This window comes from Bacillus rossius, chromosome 6, assembly GCF_032445375.1.
Source record: "Bacillus rossius redtenbacheri isolate Brsri chromosome 6, Brsri_v3, whole genome shotgun sequence".
Lineage (NCBI taxonomy): Eukaryota > Metazoa > Arthropoda > Insecta > Phasmatodea > Bacillidae > Bacillus > Bacillus rossius.
Window position 1 is genome coordinate 12,338,432 of NC_086334.1, and position 11,022 is coordinate 12,349,453.

The 11,022-nt window shown below is 43.6% G+C and overlaps 1 protein-coding gene across 1 annotated transcript; it reads left to right on the forward strand.

Annotated features, from left to right (window-relative positions):
• The first annotated feature begins 3,736 nt into the window (after positions 1-3,736).
• On the forward strand, positions 3,737-9,988 carry LOC134533503 (E3 ubiquitin-protein ligase MARCHF3-like). The gene is made up of 3 exons (XM_063371025.1): positions 3,737-4,052; positions 7,049-7,296; positions 9,558-9,988. Exons 1-3 carry the CDS (start codon positions 3,740-3,742, stop codon positions 9,873-9,875), a joined length of 879 nt encoding a protein of 292 aa, XP_063227095.1. The 5' UTR covers positions 3,737-3,739; the 3' UTR covers positions 9,876-9,988.
• The last annotated feature ends 1,034 nt before the right edge of the window (positions 9,989-11,022 follow it).

Sequence of the window (11,022 nt, forward strand, 5' to 3'; positions counted from 1 at the left end):
TAGTAGGAAAGATTCTGTTGGCTCAACAAAATGATTTTGTCAACTGAACTGTATATTTGGTTAGGTGTAACAAATCCATTTTGTTGATTACCGAGTTTGGTTAAGCTGACAAAATATTTTGTTACAGCAAGTTGATATTTGTTTCGCCATGTAGAAACAATAATATTTGTTTGATTCAAACAAACTTTTTTCCTCTGCGGCAGCTGGCGCTGAGCCTGGCCGCGCTGGCGCTGCTGCTGGGAGCCGGCTGCCTGGGCCACGACGCCTGCCCTGGGCGGGTGGACGGTCCCCCGCGCCCCGCGCTGCGGCCCGGCGGCCACTGGCGCGACCCGGCGGGCGGGCACAGCCCCGGCTGCAGCTGGCGCCACGTGGGCCTCGTCTTCATGGCCAGGGGCTCGTGGTTCGCGGCGGGAGCCCTCGTCGCCTGGAACCTCAAGGCCTTCCTCCGGTTCTGGGGCTGCGCGTAGCTCCCCGCCCAACACTCCCGCGTCCATCGTCTGGTTCGCGGTCACGTTGACTGTGTTTCGATCAAAATGAAATCATGATGGTGGTGATAGGAATTGTGATTTTGGGTGAATTATGACAACTTTAATGGGGATATGGTGATGATGACTATGATGAACCCCCTTGGCGTGGTGTGATTATTACTCACTATGAATCACCGAGTATCCACAAACATTATATAGTGTTTAAACGTTCAATGAAAACACACACAAAAAAATGTTTAATTGTGTTAACAAATGTGTACAGAAAATATACTCACCTTAATCCTACACTATTATTCAAGGTCCAAAAAATAGAATTTTGTCGGTCCATCCTGCGTCCTAAACACTGTGTTTCCCCTGTCCTACCAATAATAAATTTAAAACTAGGAGAAATGAAGTTTTTTCATTGAAAGAATAAAAATTATTAACTTAAATATACAAATAATCAACATTATCTTTAATAAATAAATAACCTGACATTTGAAGAAATTCACATCGTAAATAAATAAACAAAAGAAAAAAGCATAACCTCAACTTAACAACCTACTAAAAAATATCCAATACTCGCATTATGTACCACACAATAACGTTAAAATTTCCTTGGAAAATAAAGATAAAATTAAAAATTTGTATCTTTAAAAATAGAATAAATTAAGTTTTATCCTTGAAATATAAAAAAAAATTAACATGTCACAAGACCACGTCGATGACGACTTACATGAATTAACTCCCTATCCAAACCTTCCTATAGAAGTTTTTCACTTTAAAAACACGCATATATTTTTATTCATAGGATACTAGTAAAATAGCTATTTTCCACTTATTCCATTTTTTATTTCGTTTGTGTTTTCTTCAAAAACGTAATCTGTCTTAATCAGCAGACTATTGGTAAAATTTAATTTCAATACTAATATTATATTATGCTCTCCGCGGACGAATGGTAAAAGATAAATTCGCATTACTCAACTTTCGTACTTCAGTCACGAGTGAATAATGAGGAAATAATTGCATTAGATTATATTTAAATATATATATCTACATACAGGCACATTTGCCTCCTAAGATGAATTTCTAGGCAATGTTTGTATTTGCAAGATTTCACAAAGAGGTAGCTACTTCATGAAATGAAAACGAGATAAGTGTGATTTCATGAAGGTAAAACATATTCTCGAGTACACTAAAATAGGAGATTTAAATTTCGGTACTTAATTTTAATTATAAACTAAACAGATTCACGCGTTACCTCTTTAGAAAATATTCAATGGTTTTGTAATTAAATAAATTTTATAATTTAATATTTTATTGTAATTTTTTTTTTAGTAAAAACGTTTGTAATCAATCAAATACTTTTCTTACAATTGTCAGCAAATAAAATAAAAACTACAAATTCAGAAGGCAGCTTTATTCATTTCTTAAACAATTTTTGCATTATAATCTGTTGTTTCAGAAAATAAGTGACTGTTTTTGCCCTGTTTTTGTAAACAATTAATACGTATGTTACTCAAAAGGGTTAGTAATTTAGTAAAAAAAATCTGATTAAAAATTATTCTATCCCGTAATTACAAATTGTAATATTTTTATTATTTTTATTTGACCAAAGGAACTATTATGAGTTTAACATATTAGACTTCAGTTTATTGTGGTTAATGTCAACTCGTATGATTTTTATTTAAAAACAAAAACTAACACAGTGTAAACAATCATGTCATTGTTGTTTCTGAAATTAAGGATTCAGTTAATATTTCCTAACAAATACCATGAATTTAACAATTTTGTAAAGCCCGCCATTACCGAGCGTGGTTCAACAATTTAAAAAGTCACCAATCAAAGAGTTGATATCCAAATGTCGAAATAGTTTTTGGTACATGCACAGATGGCAGTACATGGCGCAATAAACTAAGGGGCCGTCTATTATCTTCGACTTAACCAGCCTCCCTGTACAGATTGTCTTTGATCAAACTTCAGACAAGTTACCTGAAACAGAATGTAACAGCCATAGAACAAGAAGGAAGATGTATAAGTGCGACTCTTACAGCGGAAACAGACCATTTAGGCGCAACATGTGACGCTATCTGTTGAGTGGGCCCATAACTAATTGCCAAAAAAAAAATCATGCGGTAGCTTTATAAAAATAATTTAATTTCTCGACGATTGTTTGGTAGCAGATTTGAACTGTTGAAAAAAAGCTTAATATTACAGTATGCCCATAAAAGAACGCCCCAGTTATAAATTTTAATAGTATCAACTGCAAGTATTGTAGAGTGTTGGTTCAGGGTCACAATAAAAGAGTAACTCAAATAGTTTTAGATAAGCGCTTGTGCGAATACTGCTTTGTTGTTTTCTCGCTTGCAGCGCCACCTACGCAAAATGGCGTCTCCTGGGCGTAAAGCGTTTTGTGTTCTGCAAATTGCTAAGAGTGAATCTGTAATTTCATCCCTACCATTGGAACCTCTTGGTAGGAGAGTGGTTGAACATCGAAGTCCCTGGCCGTTTGGTTGTTCGTAATGGTCGAGACGACAGAGCCCTTTTTCGCTTGCCTCCACGTTCACATGACATAAAGCATGCGATTTTTTTTTTTTTTTTGGGGCTTTATAAAAGATCGTGTCTACGTAGGCCTACCGTCACTACCTAATGATTTACCAGAGTTAAGACACAGAATTGAAGAGGCTATTGCTTCCGTTACTCCAGCAAGGGCGGATCCAGAATGAGGCTCAGGAAGGGGCCAAATAAGTTTTCTAATTAATTTTAGTTTATATAGAATTGAAATACTGAACAGTAAGTTTAGTATGGTCTTAATTAGCTTGTAGCTCCATTTAACATCTGAATAATACTTTTGTAGTTCTTATTTAGTCGTGTGCATTTGATTTCTGGTTCAGAAACGTTGCACTGCAGCAAAATAATACTTAGGTAATTTTGGAATACTACGATTAGGAAAATCAGAAATTATTCAGGGTTCAGGGGGGGAGGAGCCATGCCACTATATACCCCCCCCCCCCCCCATCTTTCTTGATCCGCCAATGTACTCCAGACGTGTTAACCATAGTGTGGGAAGGATGGGATTTTAGGTTGGATGTGTGCCGTACAACTAAAGGTGTGCACATGTTGGGCATTTGTAATGAAAAAAAACTAGGTTAGTTTTATTTTCAATTTGATGTAGGATTTGTTCTGATATGGTTTTAAATGAAACTATTATAAAGTAAGCACGGTCTCGGCTATGAAGAGTTTCTCGCGGGTGATGAACAGCCACTCCGACAATGCGGGCCGCAACAATGGGCTGTCTCCGCGGAGATCCTCGAAGGGCGAGCCCGCGAGCACAGCCCGCGCCATCCCCCCTCTCGGACGCTGCCAAAATTCCTCAGTGCCGCCGCCAGCTCCCCCTGGACGGGCGGAAGATGTCGTCGCCGTCGCTACCGTCGCGTGCGGGGCCGGAGAGCTCCTCCGAGGTCGAGGCGCGCGACAGCTTCCCCTGCTGCCGCGACCACCTGGACCTGGTGGGCGCCGCGCTGGCCAGCAAGTCCTCCGTCAGGATCGACGTCGACTCCTCCACCGCCGACCTCTCCCTCCCAGGTCAGCCCAGCTCTAGTCCAGCTGCGACTGCCATCCCATTACCTGCATCAGCTGCAGCTGTCAGTGTTATTATCTGATCTTGACATCAAGAGGTACAGTGGCGGATCCAGAGGTTCACCTCGGAGGGGGCACTCTAGGATTTCAGAATAGCCAGAGAAAAAATGTCTTACTGGCAGAGTATTTAATATGCTCACACTACACATAACATCCAACCACCAGATTTTATGATTCTACAAGAAATTCATTAATTATATTAAAATATTTTATTGGTTTCAGAAACAATCATTTTTGTCGGCAATATTAACGTAGAAGACAACTGGTTTTTCGGGGGGTTGGTTCACTTGCCCCTGGTGCCCCCCCCCCCCCTTGGATCCGCCACTGATAACCAACATCTATTCTGATTTTTTGGTCATCCAGAAGTAGGGGCTGTACATAAACGAATTATGTCACAAGAAAGAGGTAAAAAAATAATAAGTATCTGGTAACTTAGGTATAATCTTTGCAATAGCAGCTATACGGTTAGTTAGGATTTGTAGTTTGAGCTCATCATATATTTACAGTAGGACTAGATTTAGACACTCGAGCATACTTCACTTCAGCAACCATGATTATTGCTGTACCAACAGGAATCTGAATATTTAGTTGGTTAGCAGCAATACGTGGATCCAAATTAACATTTAGTGCATCATGTCTGACCATCACGTCATGGCGAACTTGAACTTCCCAGGTCAGACTGCACCACCTGCATCTGACGTAATGCACAATTTTCGCAACTGAGAAGCTGATGAGTACTAACGAACTAAAATCGTAAGAAAATAATTGCTTACAAACAAATGTTTTTCGTTGTATAGTTTTTGTTATCGTCTCGTCTTGGACACTATGTCAACGTGGAAGAGCCTTAACTGAGGTGGCGTCTAATTACAATGATGCATTGTTCCCTGAGCAGCGTATTTCACTTGGTGCCTACCCAGGGAGCTCACAGAATACTGGAATCATACAATCGCGGGGTTTATTTTTTTTGTTTAGTTTATGAGTAGAGACCGGAAAAATTCGCGGGTTCAATGACCTCCAGGATAGACTTCACTATACTTTACACACTCGGGAAAATGCCACCTGTTCATTGGCTGCTGACGTGTGAGTCGTCTCGTCTGAGTATCTGTGATTCGACACTTCTGTGAGTGAGGGTCTCTAATTAACCCTCATTACCCCAGATAAACAGTGAACCAGTGGTAGAAGCAGCAGTAAGGTATAATTATTTGAATTGTAGCATATCACGAAATGAATCCACGAATTTTTCAGGTCTCTATTTATGAGGCTTTATTAAAATGGTCGCACGTACGTGGTGAACGAACAGGAATCCCTCCTATCGCTACTTGCCTACTTGCAGGCGGCCCTAGTGGCAGTCTGTCGGCTCCGTGACATTTAAGTCAATTACGATCCAGGGACGTGTGGTATCTGTAATTTAAAGGGGATTAGGCCCTACCATTTTTTATTTTCCGTATGATTGCTATATTTCTAATTTTCAAAAAATATTCATCTCAATTTTTGGTATGTTAAGGTTTAAATAATATCTCCCAGACCTTCTGTACCTTGCAGACCCTTGATCAAGGTGGGACTTCCGTGGATACGGAACCCTCCCTTCCAGAATTTAAAATAATAAAAAATAAACTAAAATAGAATGACAAAAATAACTTAGCTGCATACGTTTACAGAGGGATTATTGTAATCCTTAATGGGCTATAATAACGTATTTCCCCCCTCCCTTTCACGTCAACAATCCTCATACACAGAAGCACCAGTAATTGTTTTTCCCAGCAGTCTCTTATTTGTCGGTTTGTATGCGGTATACTGTAAGCATGTTGGAAGTCGAATGGAACGAAAATGTGAGACCACGGAGCTGCCATCTGTGGCGGATGGTGAGAAACCAAAGTTCGCAAAGCCAAAGGTAAACTTTCCTGTATTTACCGTTTACTGAATTTTTATTATTAAGATGAGCGGTATTTAATATGATTCCTTGTCGAAATTCAGGTCCAAAGCAGGGGTTTGGTATTTTTTTTCAAGGAGTAGGGAGGGAGGGGGGTTCTCTTTTATTGGAGCCTTGTCATTATGTAGTTTAAAAATCCCGGTGAAATGATTCAGAAGTCGACGCAGCTGCTCCGGCGGGATATGAGTAGGGACACCTGTATTTCGCGATTTCATATCATGTCAAGGTATTTCACAAAACACTGTAGCTTTTTCTAAGAGTCGTGGGTAGAGACCGGAAAAAATTCGCGGATTCATTTCATAATAAGCTGAAATTCAAACATGTGTACAATTCTGCTGGTTCTGCTATTGGCTCGCAGTTTAACTGGAGCTCTCTGGGCCAACGAGAGACTATCGACCAAAGAAGCGTCGAGTCACAAGCTACCCGGTGGAGACGCCTCACAATTTAGTAACCCAATGAACACGCGTGTTTATTTGAGAAATGCGGAGGATAATGGAGGCTATCCTAGAGGTCATTGAATCCGCGAATTTTTCCGGTCCCTAGTCATGGCAAATTGTGATGGTGCAGCAGTACGGTGACCACATTCCATTGGACCCGTCAAGTGTGGGACGACACCTCTCACCGACCTCAGCCAATAACTAGAGGCCTGAAAATTTCGCGAATTCATTTCATGTTATGCTAAAAAAAAAAAAATAATTATACCTTAGTGCTGCTTCTGCCATTGGTTCACTGTTAATCTGGAGGACTGAGGGCCAATTAGAGACCCTCGCTCATAGAAGTGTCGAATCACAGGCCACCCAGTCGAGACGACTCACAAGTCAGCAGTCAATGTACAGGTGGCATTTGCCCGAGTGTGCAAAAGATTGTGGAGTCTATCCTGGAGGTTATTGAACCCGCGAATTTTTCCGGTCTCTACCAATAACCACAAGAGAAAAGCCACAGTATTTAGTGAAATACCTCGACACGAAGTGCAGGTGTCCCTGGCTGTGAGGTGTCGGGGTTGCGGGAACAGGCGGCTCGCCGGACAAGATCTGCCGCATCTGCCACGGGGACAGCCCCGTGGAGGGACTGCGGTCGCTGTGCCGCTGCCGGGGCACCGTGGGGCTGGTGCACAAGGAGTGCCTGGAGGCGTGGCTGTCCGCGTCCGGCTCTGCCCGCTGCGAGCTGTGCGGCTTCCAGTTCGAGCTGAGCCGCGTGCCGCGCCACCGGCTGGCGCGCGCCTTCTGGCTGTGGGTCACCACCGAGGCCGACCGCACCCAGGTACCGCCTCCTCGAGTCCCGTCAAGTTCTTGCCATTCCCGATTACACCCAGGTACCGCCTGCGCGAGTCCCGTCGAGTTCTTGCCATTCCCGATTACACCCAGGTACCGCCTCCGCGAAGCCTGCGTCTCGTCCTTCCGGACATACCCGAACACTCAAGTTGGCAAGCCTTCTTTAAACAGACGAGAGAGCCAAACGCCCGATCGTGCATCTTCGAGGTTTTTTTTTTGTTCATTGTAAATAAATATACAACTCATGATAACTAATGGTCAATTAGGTTAGGTTAGCTACATTATAAATACTTTAAAACATAGTGTACGGTTGATGGTTTGGTTAGGATAGCTACGTTAAAGATACTGTGAAATCGTGTAAACGGTTTCCCCCAAATAAATACAACTGTTGTGGTACGGAAAAAAAAAAGCGAGCATGAACTTCGGAGAACTTCGGGTTTGGCTCTCTCGTTGTTGAAAGAAGGCTTGCCAACGTTAGTATTCGTGTATGTCCAGAAGGACGGGTGAATCGTAGGCTTCCCACCGCCTCCGCGTCCCGAGACCTAAGATGCACATCAAGTTCTTGCCATTCCCGATCACACCCGAACAATTCTTCCTTCGGCCAACTTCGGGATTTGTTTTATTTTTTTTCCGCAGGAAAAATCTATTCAAATATTAAAAGTGGTCGGTTAGGTTAGCTGCATTAAACCACTTTAAAACACTATGGACGGTTAGTTAGGATATTACAGCTACATTAAAATAAACAGAGAAATATAAATATAAGTATATAAATAGACCCGAGGTTGGCCGAAGGTGAATTGTTCGGGTGTAATCGGACAGGGACAGAACTTGATGGACATCTTAGGCTTCCCCTACGCGTCCCTGGCGTACCATGCGTCTCCCCGTGTCTCTCGCTGCCGTCACCCAGCCAGCGAGAGTAGGGGTTTTCGCCGAGTCCACAATCAGGACAGGGTTTTTATAAACGCAAAAAAAAAACGAAAGAAAAAAAAGGGGGGTTTGTAAAGTCAGTTTACGGACGATAATTTTACGTAATAACGTCATAAGAAAACATTAATGAAAAATTGCATACTTTTTTTAATTTTCAAAAATTATTTACAGTTTTTGCACATTCGATCTGAGTAATTTGCTTAAATATAATCACGAACGATTAGTTTTAAAAAAACGCCTTAACTTGTTTCATATTATAGAAGATTTTCTCGCACGTTTGGTTGGCCGGTTCTTGCACGCTCGTCTCAGGCGGAACGTGACAATAAGTCATGCTTTTACGTGCGTGCAGCAGGCGTTCATCGATTTATAAGACGTTATCACGTCAAAAAATAAAGTTGAACGACGTTTTTTAATAGTCGCTTATAAACTACGCATCACGCAAAAACCGCAACGCAAGCATCGTCCAACTGCCAGCTCGTTTCCGCCTTCCGCATTTTAAGCGAAGGGTTCCGAAAAATTTTTTTAAAGATTCAGAAGACGGAAGTTGTCTTGCAAGCAGTTGCGCGAGGTTCTCTGGAAGAACTAGCAGAGCGTTGGCCGTTTTCACGGAGGGGGCTGCAATTTTCGAGCTGCAAACTCCGATCGCACGAGGGGAATAGTCAGGTACGTGGTGGGGGAACAGGTAGAGGAGGAGAGTGCGTCAGCGGCGACGCCACTCCAACGCATGCGCTAGCGGTCGAATGGGAAGACGTCAAGCAGGGCCGGTGCAAGGTAAATTGGCGCCCTAGACAAAAAACCCTTAATCTCCCCCCCTCCCACCTGACACCCCAAAAAAAATTTTCCTTGCCTCAAAATACATCACGTAAGCCTAAGATTTTGTCAACAATCAAATGTAAGCAGGCTTGTGTTTTTTTTTTTTTTTACTTTTTTACTTATTACAAATTATAAACAGGTCACAGTGGACTTTAAACATTCAATATAAACATTCCAAACTGTTACAAAAATCCATTTTCGTGTAGTTTCAATAATCGTTAAACATATTATATGAGCTGTTATGTGTCATGCTGCGCCGCCCCCAGCTACTTGGCGCCCTGGGCGGTTGCCTAGTTCGCCTGTGTGGACGCGCCGGCCCTGACGCCAAGGCTGTATGCTAGAAGGGGAGAGAGGCAGGGGAGAGGTGGAAATGACGCAGCAGTGATCCCACGGGATTCTCGCAACGCTGCTTGTGTTCGGCTGTTCCTCAGTAGGGGTGGGTTCAGGAGTTAACTGAGTGAGCTGGAGGGTTTAGGGGCCAGCAGCGAGCTGCGTATCCGCGTGCTCCAGCTGCTGGTGGACCTGGTGTGGTTCTGCCTGATGACGCCGTTCGCGGCGCTGTCCGGCTACCTCATCTACCGCTCGCTGCACCGCTACAAGGAGCTGATGCGCGTGGACGGCGCGCCCCTGGCGGCGCCCGAGCGCAACGAGCCCACCATGGTGAACCTGGTGCTGCTCATGTCGTGCCTCACGCTCGCCGTGTACTACGCGTGGGCCGTGGCCATCGTGCAGTACCACGCGCGCTGGTGGTACCGCTGGTGGCTGACCACGTTCGTGGTGACCGTGGTGGAGCCGCCCGACGCCGCGCCGCCCGACGAGCCGGCCTGACGTCCGCCCCCCGCCCCCAAATCCCCGTCGAACACTCCCTCCGAGCGCCTCCACCACCCCTACGACATGCCCTCACGCATTCAACAACTCATTAAAAAATTATAATACCGAAAGTGTGGGTGTATTTTTATATTCAAAACTACTTCTGCGTTTAATCACTAATAAATAGGTAGGGACTGGAACAATTCGCGGGTATTATGACCTCCAAGCTAGACTCCACGATCCTGTGCATACTCGGGCAAACGTCGCCTGTTCATTGGCTGCTGACGTGTGATGTGTCTCAATTGGGAGACTCGTGATTCGATACTGCTTTGACTGAGGGTCTGCAATTGGCCCACAGTCCTCCAGGTTAACAGAGAACCAGTGGCAGAAGATGCATAAAAATACAATTATTTGCATTCTAGCATATCGCGAAATGAATCCGCGAATTTTTCCGGTCTCTATAAATAGGGACCGGAAAAATTCACGGATTCAATGATCCCTAGGATAGCCTCCATTATCCTCTGCATTTCTCAAGTAAACACGCGTGTTCATTGGGTTACTAAATTGTGAGGCGTCTCCACTGGGTGGCTTGTGATTCGACGCTTCTTTGGTCGATAGTCTCTCATTGGCCCAGAGAGCTCCAGTTTAACTGCGCGAGCCAATAAAAGAACCAGCAGAATTGTACACATGTTTGAATTTCAGCCAATCACGAAATGGATCCGCGAATTTTTCCGGTCTCTACTAATAAATAGAGGCCTGAAAAATTCGCGAATTCATTTCATGTTATGCTAAAATTCAAATAATTATACCTTAGTGCTGCTTCTGCCATTGGTTCACTGTTAATCTGGAGGACTGAGGGCCAATTAGAGACCCTCACTCATAGAAGTGCCGAATCACAGGCCACCCAGTCGAGACGACTCACAAGTCAGCAGTCAATGAACAGGTGGCATTTGCCCGAGTGTGCATAGGATTGTGGTGTTTATCCTGGAGGTCATTGAACCCGCGAATTTTTCCGGTCTCTACTAATAAATTAAATCTGAAGACGTGTTGCATTGTTCAACTTGAAAACCACTAGCGCTAGATATAAGGCATTCGGTGAGAGTGATTTCGTGAATGTAACGGAAATGTGTAACCAAGGTTTAAGCCACCTGTGGCGAACGTTGCA